The sequence below is a fragment of the Octopus bimaculoides genome, chromosome 11, assembly GCF_046866305.1.
Source record: "Octopus bimaculoides isolate indiv1 chromosome 11, ASM4686630v1, whole genome shotgun sequence".
Taxonomy (NCBI): domain Eukaryota; kingdom Metazoa; phylum Mollusca; class Cephalopoda; order Octopoda; family Octopodidae; genus Octopus; species Octopus bimaculoides.
Genome location: NC_142938.1, coordinates 21,975,078 through 21,988,200, shown reverse-complemented (window position 1 = coordinate 21,988,200; position 13,123 = coordinate 21,975,078). Strand labels below are relative to the sequence as shown.

Genomic DNA, 13,123 nt, shown 5'->3' with positions numbered 1-13,123 from the left:
ATCCAAGTTAACTACATTAAAGTTCTATAAACTATTTCTGTCTATCCATTAACAGACATCTTAATTGACAGCTATAGACTGAAATTATCTTTTCACTCAACAGCTAGTAATTGTTTGGACTTCTGGCCATATATATTTAGCCTCCACTGAGAAATTAGACCCATGAGAGCATTTTCAGCAGCTTAGCTTGTGGATTGAATTAATTAGTTTTATTGTCATGTAATATATTACCAAGGTTCATTTACCACTACTTACTTAATTGCTGATGATAATTGCAGAAGCCTATTTCTTAAAATGTAAATGAATATGTACCTAAGTTCCACCTCATTTAAATAATCATATGAGGTTGATGATTGGACAGTATATGAAGGGTAAATAAAAGAATAATAATAATAATAATAATAATAATAATAATAATAATAATAATAATAATAATGAAATTTACATTATTTACTTATTTACATTTGACGGATATTTGTCCTCATCTTGTTTGTTGTTAACACGTTTCGGCTGATATGCCCGTGGCATATGGCATAGTAGTTAAGAGCACGGGCGTCTAACCCCAAGATTCCGAGTTCGATTCCAGGCTGTGTCCTGAATAATAATGAGAACCCAGATTCGAAATTTCCCCAAGACACCTGATGAAGGCTGGAGGGTATATCAACCGAAACGTTGAGTTAACCACAAACAAGATGAGGACAAATATCTGTTAAATGTAAATAATGTAAATAATTCCTCATCTCTTAAATATAGAACTGAATAATGAAATTTTTGTGTGTAGTGCTCAGGTGTACTACAACTCATCAAAGGTGCATGTACAGTACATAGAATTATGTACAAAAATCAGGAAAGTGAACAGTGTAAGAGCCATGATATACATTTGTGCCAAGGGAAAGGCAAAGGCTGATACAGCTTGGCACCAGTGATGTTGCCACTCATTTCTATGCTGAGTGAACTGAGGCAACACGAAATAAAATGTCTTGTTCAAGAACACAACACATAACCTAGTCTGGGAATCAGCCTCACTACCTCATGATTGTAAGCCCAACACTCTAACCACTGAGCCATAGTCACAGATGCGGCTGTGTGGTTAGACATTTACTTACTAACCACTAGGTTCTGGATTCAGTCTCAGTGCATGGCACCTTGGGCAAGTGTCTTCTACTATAGCCTCAGGCTGACCAAATCCTTGTGAGTAGATTTGGTTGATGGAAATTGAAATAAACCCATTGTGTGTGTGTGTGTGTGTGTGTGTGTGTGTGTGTGTGTGTGTTTGTGTGTGTGTTGTCTGTCTTTGTCCTCCACCACCATTTGATAACCAATGTTGGTGTGTTTTTATGTCCCTGTAGCCTAGTGGTTCAGTAAAAGAGATCAATAAAATAAGTACCAGGTTTAAAAAAACCATATGGGGTTGATTCATTCGACTAAAAATTCTTCAAGGTGGTGCTCCAGCATGGCCATAGTATAATGACTGAAACAAATAAAAGATAAATGGTAGTTGTATGATTAAGAGGCTTGCTTTACAAGCACATGATTTTGGGTTCAGTCCCACTGTGTGGTAGACAGAAACTGTATGGAAGCCCATAGTATATATACTAGGTGTTTGGGTTAAATTTGACAGATTTCATAAAAGGAAAAGAAAACACAATATCCCATCCAAAAATGAAAGTATTTTAAAAATCAAAAATATCAAGATAACAGTTTACTCAAAGTAAGCTGCCCTCAGCTTCCGTCATGGTCTTAAGACAGATCTGGAACCTGGTGCAGGTGTTCTTTACTATGTCTCTGGGAAGATCTTCGAACACCTTCTTGATCTGGCTACCAGTTTGGCATTGCAATTTTAGGCAGAGTAATTGGTGTCTTTTGCAACTGCATTCCACACATTATAATCCATGGGATTACAATCGAGTGAATTAGGAGGCCAGAAATTAGGGCTGGTGAAGTTGGTGAACCACCTCTGACTCTTTCCAGAGTATGGCAAGGGACCAAATCCTGCTGTCACACATATGGCCTTCCAGTAGTAATCCTCTCCAGCCAGAGACTGACCACAATCTCCAATAGCTTCACATAGCTGTATGAATTTAGCCTAAGGCCCTGTTCAAAGACATGGGGATGAATTCCAGCATGTGGATGCAGTGAGAATGCCTGTTGTGTCTCTTCCTGTTGGTCATAGTTTCATAGTCTCCACTGCCATTGTCTGTGTTATATCTTATGGCCTTTCCAGCTTTCACAGGACATTGAGCAGAAATCATGATGTTGGTATTTTGATACCTGGCATGAATCATTGTGATACGAGTAACTCTTTTCCAATATTCAGACGGCTTCCAGTCCTTCATGTCAGTTCACTTTTTCTCGCCTATATCTTTAATTTTTATGTTCTGCAATGTCATTGACTGTTTGCCAATTCATCAAACTGTTCCTGAAAAAAGGTGGCACTAAAAAAATCATCAAATTTAGCTCAAATGCCTTCAATGTGTGTGTGTGCAGGTATTTGTTCCCTACGACCAGTTGATAATTGGTGATGGTCTGTCTACAACCCTGTAACTTAGTAGTTCAGTAAAAAAGACTTATAGAATAAGCACCATACTTAAAAACGAGTACTGGGTTTCATTTATTCAACTAAAACCTGCCTTCAAGGCAGTGCCCCACCAGCATGGCCCCTCTGGCATGGTCCCACTGGTATGGTTCCACTGGCATGGCTGCAATCAATAGATAAAAGATAAGAGAAAATTATTGTAGTTACTGCAAATAGACACTAGCAATACTAAACGTTTCTGCCTACTTTCAAGGCAACTGAAAAGAATAACAAAGAATTTGGTATAGAGAAGAAAACTATCATTAAAGGAAAGGTTAAACCTAAGAAGTCATCATCATTGTCATCATTTAATGTCCATTTTCCATGCTGGCATGGGATGGACGGTTTGACAGTTACTGGTTAGTCAGAAGATTGCACCTAGCCCTACTGTCTGCTTCAGCATGGTTTCTATGGCTGGATGCCCTTTATGACACCAATAACATTAATTTACTTGTGTCTGTATTAGTGAATATGTAACTGTATATATATATATATATGTGTCTATACATCTATGTGTCTGTCTACCTGTAAGTCTTCCATACTTCCTATAATTTGCCAACAATACATAACAACAAATCTTTTATATTATGGTGATAATGGTTACAAGAATGTATATGATAAGATATTTTATCCAAGCCTTGAAAGCTTAATCTAAGGAACTTTTTTTTTTTTTCATTCATTCTCAGGAAACATGAATGGGAAAAACATGGAACTTGTGCTGTGGACAAACCCTTTATCTTCAATGAGAAATCTTACTTTGAGATGGGGATCAAGCTTAACAAGAAGTATAACCTTAAACAGTAAGTATTTACTAGCTGAAACTAATCTCTTCCACTCTCACAGTCACATGCAATGTGTCCTTCACACACACTAACACACTCATACACACACATACACACACTCACACATACACACACCATGCACAATCAAGCAATCACGCAATCCCACAAAACCACATACACTTAATCATATATGTATTCATATAATCACATGCATTCTCAAGCATTCCCTCATGCACTTCCACACACACACACAAATTAAGCTAAGCATTTCTCTAAGTTAGCTGCTGGTTTAAGTACCTGAAAAGTGTAGTTAAAATTACTTTCTCAATTCTATTATCAGAGAATCAAAACAACACTAGCTTTGTTGACTGGATGTTAACCTAGCACCTTAAGACAAGAAAGAGAAATCTGCATTGAATCATAAGAGGCAGGTGTGGTTGAGAAGCTCTCTTTGCAAATACATGGTTTTAGATTTGACTGATTTTTCTGCTTGACACCTTGGGCAAATGTTTCCTACAATAACTTCAAGTTGACCAAAACCCTGTGAGTGAAGTTTAGAAGACAAAATCTATGTGGCAGCCCAGCAGAGTGGCTGCTCTTGTTCTTAGGTAGTTAACTTAATTTGTCAGATGGTTTAAGACCACATTTAGCTCCTGGGTATCTGGAGCACATCTCACTGTGTTGCAAGTGTTCAGGTTAGGTCTCTTATCTAAGAATAACTTCCACCTTTTCTTCAAACTGTCTTGGAGCCCCCTGAAAAGGGTAACTGATGCCATCCTTTCTCTTCTGACCAAGCAATTAAAAAAAAAAAGATGTAATCTAAGATAAGTTACACCCAATAAATGTTGAACTAGTCATGGTTGGAACATCTTTGATCACAGATTTCTTTAACCAGGACTTACCTATGGTTAAACAACTATAACTTTTGACTAGTGTGCTGAAACAAGTAGACAGTAGATACATATGTTATTGGGTGACCATTTGATGTTTTATACCATGTGATGGTACCTTTGTTATCATTGTGATGTGAAGAAGGAAAAGACCAACAGAAAGAAGTAGAGGGAGAGTTATGGAGGTCTACTTGGAAGGGGTCACTCACAACGTCCACGTGGTCTGTCTGCTGCCATACCGTCAACTGGTCTGCTCATGTACACTGTCAACTGGGAACTGCACTCACACCTCGTGGACACCTGCATACCCACCACAGCTGCTTGTGGACATGGCACTGCATTTTGCTCGGAGGTACTGAGGAAAATACTTGTAAAAGTGAATGTTAAAATGATGATGATGACATTGAGTAATGTAGTACTACATAAAATATATCTGAACAAAAGACTGGATGGTCATAGCTGGAATACCTTTAGTCATAATTCTGCTCAGTCGAGATGAAAGGCTACATAACAACAACTACAAGTGTACTGCTCAAATATACTACAAAACAGAACTACTGTGTCTTTGAACTTGAGACCTATGAACCGATAGTTCAATACTTTATTCAGTCAGCCATTCTGATGTAGGGTCAGCAAAATATTGGTTTCAGATTTTGACACAAGGCCAGCAGTTTCGGGGAAGGGTTAGTCAATTACATCGGCCCCCAGTGGTTGACTGGTACTTATTTTATCAACCCTGAAAGGATGAAAAGCAAAGTCAACCTCAGTGGAATTTGAACACGGAATGTAGTGATGGACGAAATGCCACTAAGCATTATTCCCAGCTTGTCACAACAAAATGTGGAGTGGAGCAATGTGAACTGAAGCGTTTTGCTCAGGGATGCAACACATCACCTGGTCCAGGAATCAAAACCACAATCTTACGATCATGAGTTCAACACTCTAACCACTAAGACATTCACCTCCACAGGGTCAACAAAATATTGACACCTAATGCTTTAAATTAATTGTTTAGCATTCAGATTACTCTGTCAGATGTAATGCTTATTTATTCTCATTGTCTTAAATTAATCATGTATTATCTTGTAGCTTTTAGACTTTCATGATATGAGAGTTTGTTTGTAGACTGACATTGTAGTGTAAGGGTGAGAGGTTGGATCTGGCTAATTTGAACATAAGATATGTAGTATATTTTGACTGAATATGGCCAATTTAAATGTTAAAAGGTTAAATAAAACCTAATCTTTGATGAGAAACGTTTTAAGCGTTGCTCCTTGTCTTTGGCAGGATTTATGAAAGCAGTGGCATTATTGCAGTGAACTATACATCTTACAAGGTAGGTCGTTGCTTTTACTATTGATGTTTGTATGGATACATGTGTTCCTATATCTGTGTGTGCACTTGTATGTTGAATACATGAATGAGTGGTTAAGAAGTTCACCTCACCATCATGATATCCCATGTTCAAATCCCACTTCATAACATCGTTAGCAAGTGTCTCCTACCTTAGTCTCCAGTTGCTCCAGCTTTGTGAATAAAATTGGATGGACAGAAATCATATGAAAACCCAATGGACTGACTATGCCTGTTATTCGAGGGTCCAGCTTTGTTATACACTTTGTCATTCTTAGTTCACCTGGAAATTATATCAAATGCAGCAGTATACTATAACACGTAGTACATACAGCCAGCTGTCACTTGCAAGTGAGTATGGCTTGCTAACATGTAGCATGCTTTTGCTAATTGTTTTAGGTGCCTATGTAGTTACGAGCAAACATAGATACCTTCCTGGGCCTGCTCACTCCTTCACCTTTAAACCAGCAGAATGCCCAGTATGTGACAGCTGGAGGAAGAGAAAGCCACACCAGCACCTGGTTGGTACTCATTACAGCTGAGTAGACTGGAGCAATGTAAAATGAAGTAGGTTACTCAAGGACACAACATGCTGCTTGATATATGAATGAAATCCACAACCTTATAATCATGAGATGAACACTCTAACCACTGTACCATGAGCCTTCACTAATGAATTGTTAGTTCTGCTGAGTGAGCAACTGGAACATTTATCATCAAGATCCGTGTGAGAGTTGCCTAAAATCAAGGTCTCAGATGAATAAATGTGTGTAGCATTTTAGTGGTGACCTATGTGACCTACAATGCTAGCTTCTGTTTTGTCCATGTGTAGACACATTTTTTGTGTTGCATGTATGTATGTATATATATATATATATATATATATATAAATTAATTTACAAAGGTACCGTTAATTCTAGTATTATCCAATGTCACTAGTTTAAGAATGATAATAACAGAATCAATGATACAGGCGACTGCAGGCCAAACAATAGCATTTAAATAGCCAAGGGATTAAAATTAATCAAAGGACATACTAAGTATGTCTACCTGCTTGAAATAACAGTCAAAACTCGTTATTAAATCGCCAAAAAATACACTCGTGATTACTACAGAAATCAAAACAAAGGCAAATTTGGTTAAGAGAATCTACTTACACACATTTAAGTATATGGATTTACGTGGACTAGTTTCTGCATTGGCACAATATGCCTTAGCTTCTTCAGCATGCATTACCAGGATATTATGCCAGTGCAGAAACTAGTCCACATAAATCCATATATTTAAATGTAAGTAGATTGTCTTAACCAAATTTGCCTTCGTTTTGATTTCTGTAGTAATCACCAGTGTACCACTAGAATACTACTATAGAATATGGAGATAAGCTAAGGACTCGATCAAACAGGGTTGACTCATTTGACATGACAATGGGGTCTAGTGACTCTGCACAAGTTACAGATTTGGTTGGCATATACTTATTATTGGAAATTGGATGTTGGCTACCAAATATGGTGAGGAGGTTTACATAGAGACGATGCACTGTTCACTATACACCAAAGTAACAAAGTAGAAATAGAAAGATGCAGGAAAACTCTTAAAATTTTTGAAGAACTTTAGATTAAAAATTGAAATAGAAAAAATCACAGTCATAAAATTCCTAGGTGTAAAACTTAGCCTTACTGATGGGAAATTTGAACCATTCCATAAGCCAAATAAGAACTTGGAAGACCCAAGACCCAGAGCCACTATCAATAGTTCCAATGATCATATAAATAGCTGCAGAATACAAGAACTTAGAAAAATAGTAAATCTAATAGGGACCAAAAGGGAAAGAAAACACCATGACAATAACAGAAATAGATATAAAACAGAACCCATGAAACTGCAGCCAAAGTAAGAAAGAATCCCACCTTTAAATACAAATAGTAAAAATGACAACAAACCAAGGAAACATGAACAAACCTAACAGATATATTAAAAGAAATTGAAAAATAACTGATGAAATTATCTAGTTTAATCTGATCTTTGATTCACAGGTAAAATCCAAAATAGGTCAAGAATTCTTCACAGCATTAGATAGACATTTCCCCAAATCTTCCAAATATCACAAAATCATAAACAGACACAATGTAAAACTAGCATATGCAACTTCCCACAAACTAAATAACACAAAACTAAATGGAATAAAACCAGATGAGATATATAAACCAACCACGGCTAACAGAACTGTCTTGAATTAAATAGAACAAAGAAATATACTACCATCCTTAAATCTGCTGAATGAATGACCATCCTTAAAATCTGCAAAATGAATAGCAAATAAATCCAGCACCACCACAAACAACACTACCGCCATCCCCATATTACTACCATTCCTACCTCTACTACCATCACCTACCTACCCCTACCAAATATATTCAGAAATACTCACATAGCTAGATTGGCCTTCATACTGGCAAGAAAGGATAAACATCCCTCTGTGATTCATCCGAGTATCACCTGATGAAATGGATCAGTGATGATCCTCATGGATAATATGGAATTATACTGAACTAATCCCAGGGATAACAACTCTGATGTCAAAATCATCTGATCTGTGGAAACGTACATAGTAATGTATTTAATATTTATAAATTTCCATCCTGGTATTATTGTTATTATTATTATTATTATACACACACACACACACACACACACACACACATGCAACACACACACACATGCACATACACACACACATACATATGTATCTACATATATGTGTGTATGTGTTTGCATGTGCACACATGTGTATGTGTGTGTATGTACATGTATGGGATCTTTGGGGTTTGACGGGCAACATTTGTTTTCTTAACGAAACACTTTCAAACTTGGGACACTGGTAGAATGTATCATATAAAACAACTTCTCTTAACCTTCTTAACAAAAAATTGTACATCGCAAGTTATTTCATGTTAAAGTTGTCGTATTTCTGTAATTTCAACCAATCACTGACGTCTATTCAGCTGAATACAGTTACTGCTGTTCGGTGTCAAGTGTGTTATTCCCTGTTTAATTATATCATTATTCCCTAGTAAGGGTTTAGGGTTTTAGGGTTAGGGTTAGGGTTGGGGTTAGGGTTAGGGTTATGAGTTATAGGGTTAGAGTTAAGGTTATGGCAAAAATAGTCATAACCCGAACCCTAAAGCTAAAACCAGTACAAACGCACAAACGATGTCATAAATAAGAGTAACACGGGTAGTTGTTGTTGACAAACAATGGGACTAATTTTATTCAAGGGAAAAGATCCCATGACACCGTTACGGCATTAATTGTTTTCACCTCAATAGACGTCAGTGATTGGTTGAAATTACCGAAATACGACAATTTTTTCCATAAAATAACTTCGAATACAAAATTTTTATCTGTTCTATACCACAAAATATACAAATATTCGAAGTTTGAAAGTGTTTCGGTGCCAAAAACACTACAAAAAAATGTTGCCCGTCAAACCCCAAAGATCCCATGTATGTATATATATATATGTATGTGTGCGCTATACTAATTTCTCTTTCAATCTATGAAACTCATTCTTTAGCATCTCAGCCTAACTATCTACTCCTGACCTTTGCAATCTGTCCACTTACCTACATGCATATGTATTGAGTTGGCCAAAATGTTCGTTGGTATTTTTTTGAAGCAAAAATAGGATACAAGTTTTAAACACAAACTGATTTATTTAGTTAATGATATAATTGCCATTTTGTTCCAGTATCTTCTAACATCTTGTGGGAAGATCCCTTATTTCCTTCTCAAAGGATTTCCTGTCTTTACTAATAAAAAAAAAACTCTTCCAGGTGAATTTTTACATCCTCTTTCAAGTTGAAGGTTTATCTATTCAATGAATTTTGAAGAGATCAAAACAGGTGGAAATCTGAAGGCACAAGGTCGGTTGAATATGGAAGGTACAGCAAAACTTCCCAGTCAAACAAACCCCTGTAACTTCTACTGCATGCATAAAGAAGTGTGCAGTCTGGCATTGTCGTGATAAAAGACAATACCCTTACAATTAGCAAGTGCTGGACACTCCTGGTGGATTGCTGTAGTTAATTTGTCCAGCTGGTCACAGCACACATCCAAATGGATGATCCTGTCTATGGAAAAAAGCTTGTAAAAGACAAGACCCTTCCAATCCCTTCAAATTAAAAGTGTAACCTTCTTTAAGTGATGTCTTGTTTTGGAGGTTGTTTGTGGTGATTCACATTGCCTGCTTCCTCATGACTGTTTTCTTTACATTTCTGTAAAAAAAATTGCAGATTGAAAACCATTAGGTGAGGTTAGCCTCATTTAATTGATGTAGAACCCAAACATCAAGCCTGCTGGTGTAACCAAGTTGATGCAGATGATTTTCAACACTTGATTTGGATACTTGGAGAATATCTGTGATCTTTCTGATCATAGAAAAGGATTGGTGTCAGCTAACTCCTTCATTTTGTCACTGTTAATCTCAATTGGCTGTCCAGAGTGAGAACCAAAATATTTCCTGATTGGAATGTTGGAAACCACTTTTGGCACTCATGTTCCATAATAACATCCTCTCCATACATAATGCATATCTTCCTTCAGCTTTCCACTGCTTTCTTACCTTTTTATAAAATAGAAAAAGCATGAGCTGTCGATAATGTTTTTTTTTTTTTTGGCTCTCCATTTTCAGAGTGATCCTAAACACACAAAATACAACCTGTCTCATCGAAAGTTCACATCAAACTGCATTGAAGTCTCAAATATCTAATTAGTGCATATGCACAAGGGACAGACTGAAGTTAGCTACTTATTAGAATGCTTGAAGTTTAGTGCTGATAAAAACCAATCAGACTTTTTGGCCAACCCAATACTTACCTACATAAGTAGTTGTCTATCTAATTACTTGCCTACATATATACCTACCTACTTAAACCTAAATATACATTCACCTTCTCACTAACAAGCTATGTTTTTATATGTCCTTCCATTCATTTTTGCCTGTTCCATGTTTCTATCTCTAATCATGTATCTATTCTTTTCTCTGTTTGTAGTGTGAAGACTTCAGAAATGTAATCAGAAAAAATTGGGGAGTTGAGTCTATTATAACCTGTATTTCTAGTCATGTAAGTCTAGTTCTAAACATTTGTCCATTTATTTAACATCCATTTTTTCATGTGAACAGGCTTGGATGAGAGTTTTATAGCTGGATGATCTTCCTGTTGTTAACATTCACTCCTTACATTCAAACATTCTGACTTTATATAGTCTTTGGCAAGTTTTTTTGTTTTTTTTTTTGGTCAGGGTGGATGGGTCGAGCTTTGTGAATGATAATTAGCTGTGAGGTAGGTAGACTGGGGGAGTAGTTGTGTAGGAAGGAGGGATAGGAGGGAAGTATGTGTTTGTAGAGTGTGTCTTGATAGAAAGTTATGATGAAAGATTTATATTTGTTTGAAATGGGAATTTTGTTATTGTTTAGGGTTCAATCAGGCATGGATGTGAAAATGTAAACATTCAAATTCAGGTCACAACATTTTTCATATTGAAAGTTATGTTTTTAATGCTTTAATGTTCACAAAAGAGTGTTTATCACACAGTATGGTCAGGATGAGAGTGAACTGGTATTGGTGTCATTGGATTTTATAATAGTTATTTATAGTATATACTCACATTAGAAATGGAGTGGTACTGAAGCAACTGTAACTAATAATGAAGTTGCACTAAATTCATTCTTTGTCTTCTTGATTATAATGTATGTTACTCTTCATAAGACTTGAAGATTGCTTTTACCCGTGAAATACCTGCAACTTCTGTTCTACCAATGGTCTTTCAATTCCCCTCAAGCTTCCACTCAAAGGGGTGTAGATAGCCAGGAGTTTGGGGCTGAATGCTACATTGAGAATACGCCAGTTTTTCTCTCTATCAGGACCTACACTCTCTCTCTCTCTCTCTCTCTCTCTCTCTCTCTCTCTCTCTCTCTCTCTCTCTCTCTCTCTCTCTCTCTCTCTCTCTCTCTCTCTCCCTCTCTCTCTCTCTCTCTCTCTCTCTCTCTCTCTCTCTCTCTCTCTGTGTGCAAATATATTACTGACAACTTAACATCGCACCGACCATCCTTCTATTCAAAATTATGTTCTGTGATACAAAGTGCATTCCAGAAATTTTAAGACATTTTCAGCAGAGACATTTACTAATTTCAAAGAACTATAAAACTCTAATCTCCTTCAAAATAGAATCCTCTGGCTTCAATGCATTTGTTGTAGTACCCCAAACACTTTGTGAATGACCCTATGGAAGTCCTCCAAAGTGAAGGTTTTTCAGGGCCTTTGTCACAGCCTCTTTCATCTTCAAAATGACTGCTCCTGTGATTCTTCTTCAGCTAGGGAGCAACCAAAACTCACAGGGTGTAAGGTCTCACTGTAGGAACTGTTTTGATGCCCATCTCTGTCAAGTAGTTGGTTACCAGGATGGAATTGTGGACTGCTGCATTGTCCTGGTACCATTGCTTTGGCCTTTTGGAATGCAATCACTTTCTGAACACCCTTAAAACCTTCACAAAGTACTTTCTGTTGACCATCTGACCAGAGGGGACCCAGTGGATGTAGATGATACCCTTGCTGTCAAAAAAAGGTAAATGATCCGAATCTATTGAAGGCTATAAATACCTAGATTCTCAGCAGCTTTTGTTGATTGGACAAAAACTGAAATAGCAAAGCTAGACAGAAGAACTAGGAAAGAATTCAATATGAATAGAGGATGCCACCCAAGGGCAGGAGTAGTAAGATTATACTTACCTAGAAAGGAATGCAGAAGAGGGTTAATATCAATAGAAGACTGCGTGGAGTTAGCTAGAGTAGATATAGATTCCTATGTAGATAATGGTGAAGAAAACTTAAGAACTGCAACAGTCACAGCAAGACATAGGGAAACCAAAGAATCAAACGAAGTTAAAAACCAGAAAAAGAACAAAACTTATCTGACTGGCAGGAGAAGGTTTTGCATGGTAGGTTCCTAAAGATAGTTGCAGCAAATAGTAGTAGTGAGACATGGTTACAGTTGCAGAAAAGAAGGCTAAAGAGAGTGACAGAAAGTTTGTTAGTAGCAGCACAAGATCAAGCATTAAGGAGTCATTGGATAAAAGTCAAGATAGACAAAATCCAAGTAGATTCCCAATGTAGGTTATGCAAATCAAAAGAAGAAAGCATTGCTCATATAGTGAGTGAATGTAGCACGCTTGCACAGAAAGAATACAAGAAAAGACATGACAGCCTAGGGAGAGTAATCCACTGGGAGTTATGTAGAAAGCTAGGATTGAGCATGAACCTTGTAAAGTACTAGAAAGTAAGAAATACAAAATTTTGTGGGACTTTAACATTTAAACTGATAGAGTAATAGAAGCTAGAAGGCCTGGTTTAATAATAGTAGATAAAGAGTATAGAAAGTGTCAGATAATTGACCTGACAGTCCCAAATGATGAAAAAATCAATATGAGAGCTATAGAAAAGATAGCAAAGTGCCAGGACGTA

General features: G+C 36.9%; 1 protein-coding gene across 15 annotated transcripts in view; it reads left to right on the top strand.

Annotated features, from left to right (window-relative positions):
• Positions 1–13,123, top strand: part of LOC106878537 (uncharacterized) — a 62,753-nt gene that overhangs the window by 30,269 nt on the left and 19,361 nt on the right. For all 15 annotated transcript variants that reach the window (XM_052971601.2, XM_089359644.1, XM_089359643.1 and 12 more), the window contains exons 7-9: positions 3,262–3,375; positions 5,535–5,583; positions 10,655–10,726. In XM_052971601.2, the coding sequence (XP_052827561.2) occupies positions 3,262–3,375; positions 5,535–5,566 (146 nt within the window). In that variant the 3' untranslated portion in view covers positions 5,567–5,583; positions 10,655–10,726. The remainder of the gene's footprint in view (positions 1–3,261; positions 3,376–5,534; positions 5,584–10,654; positions 10,727–13,123) is intronic.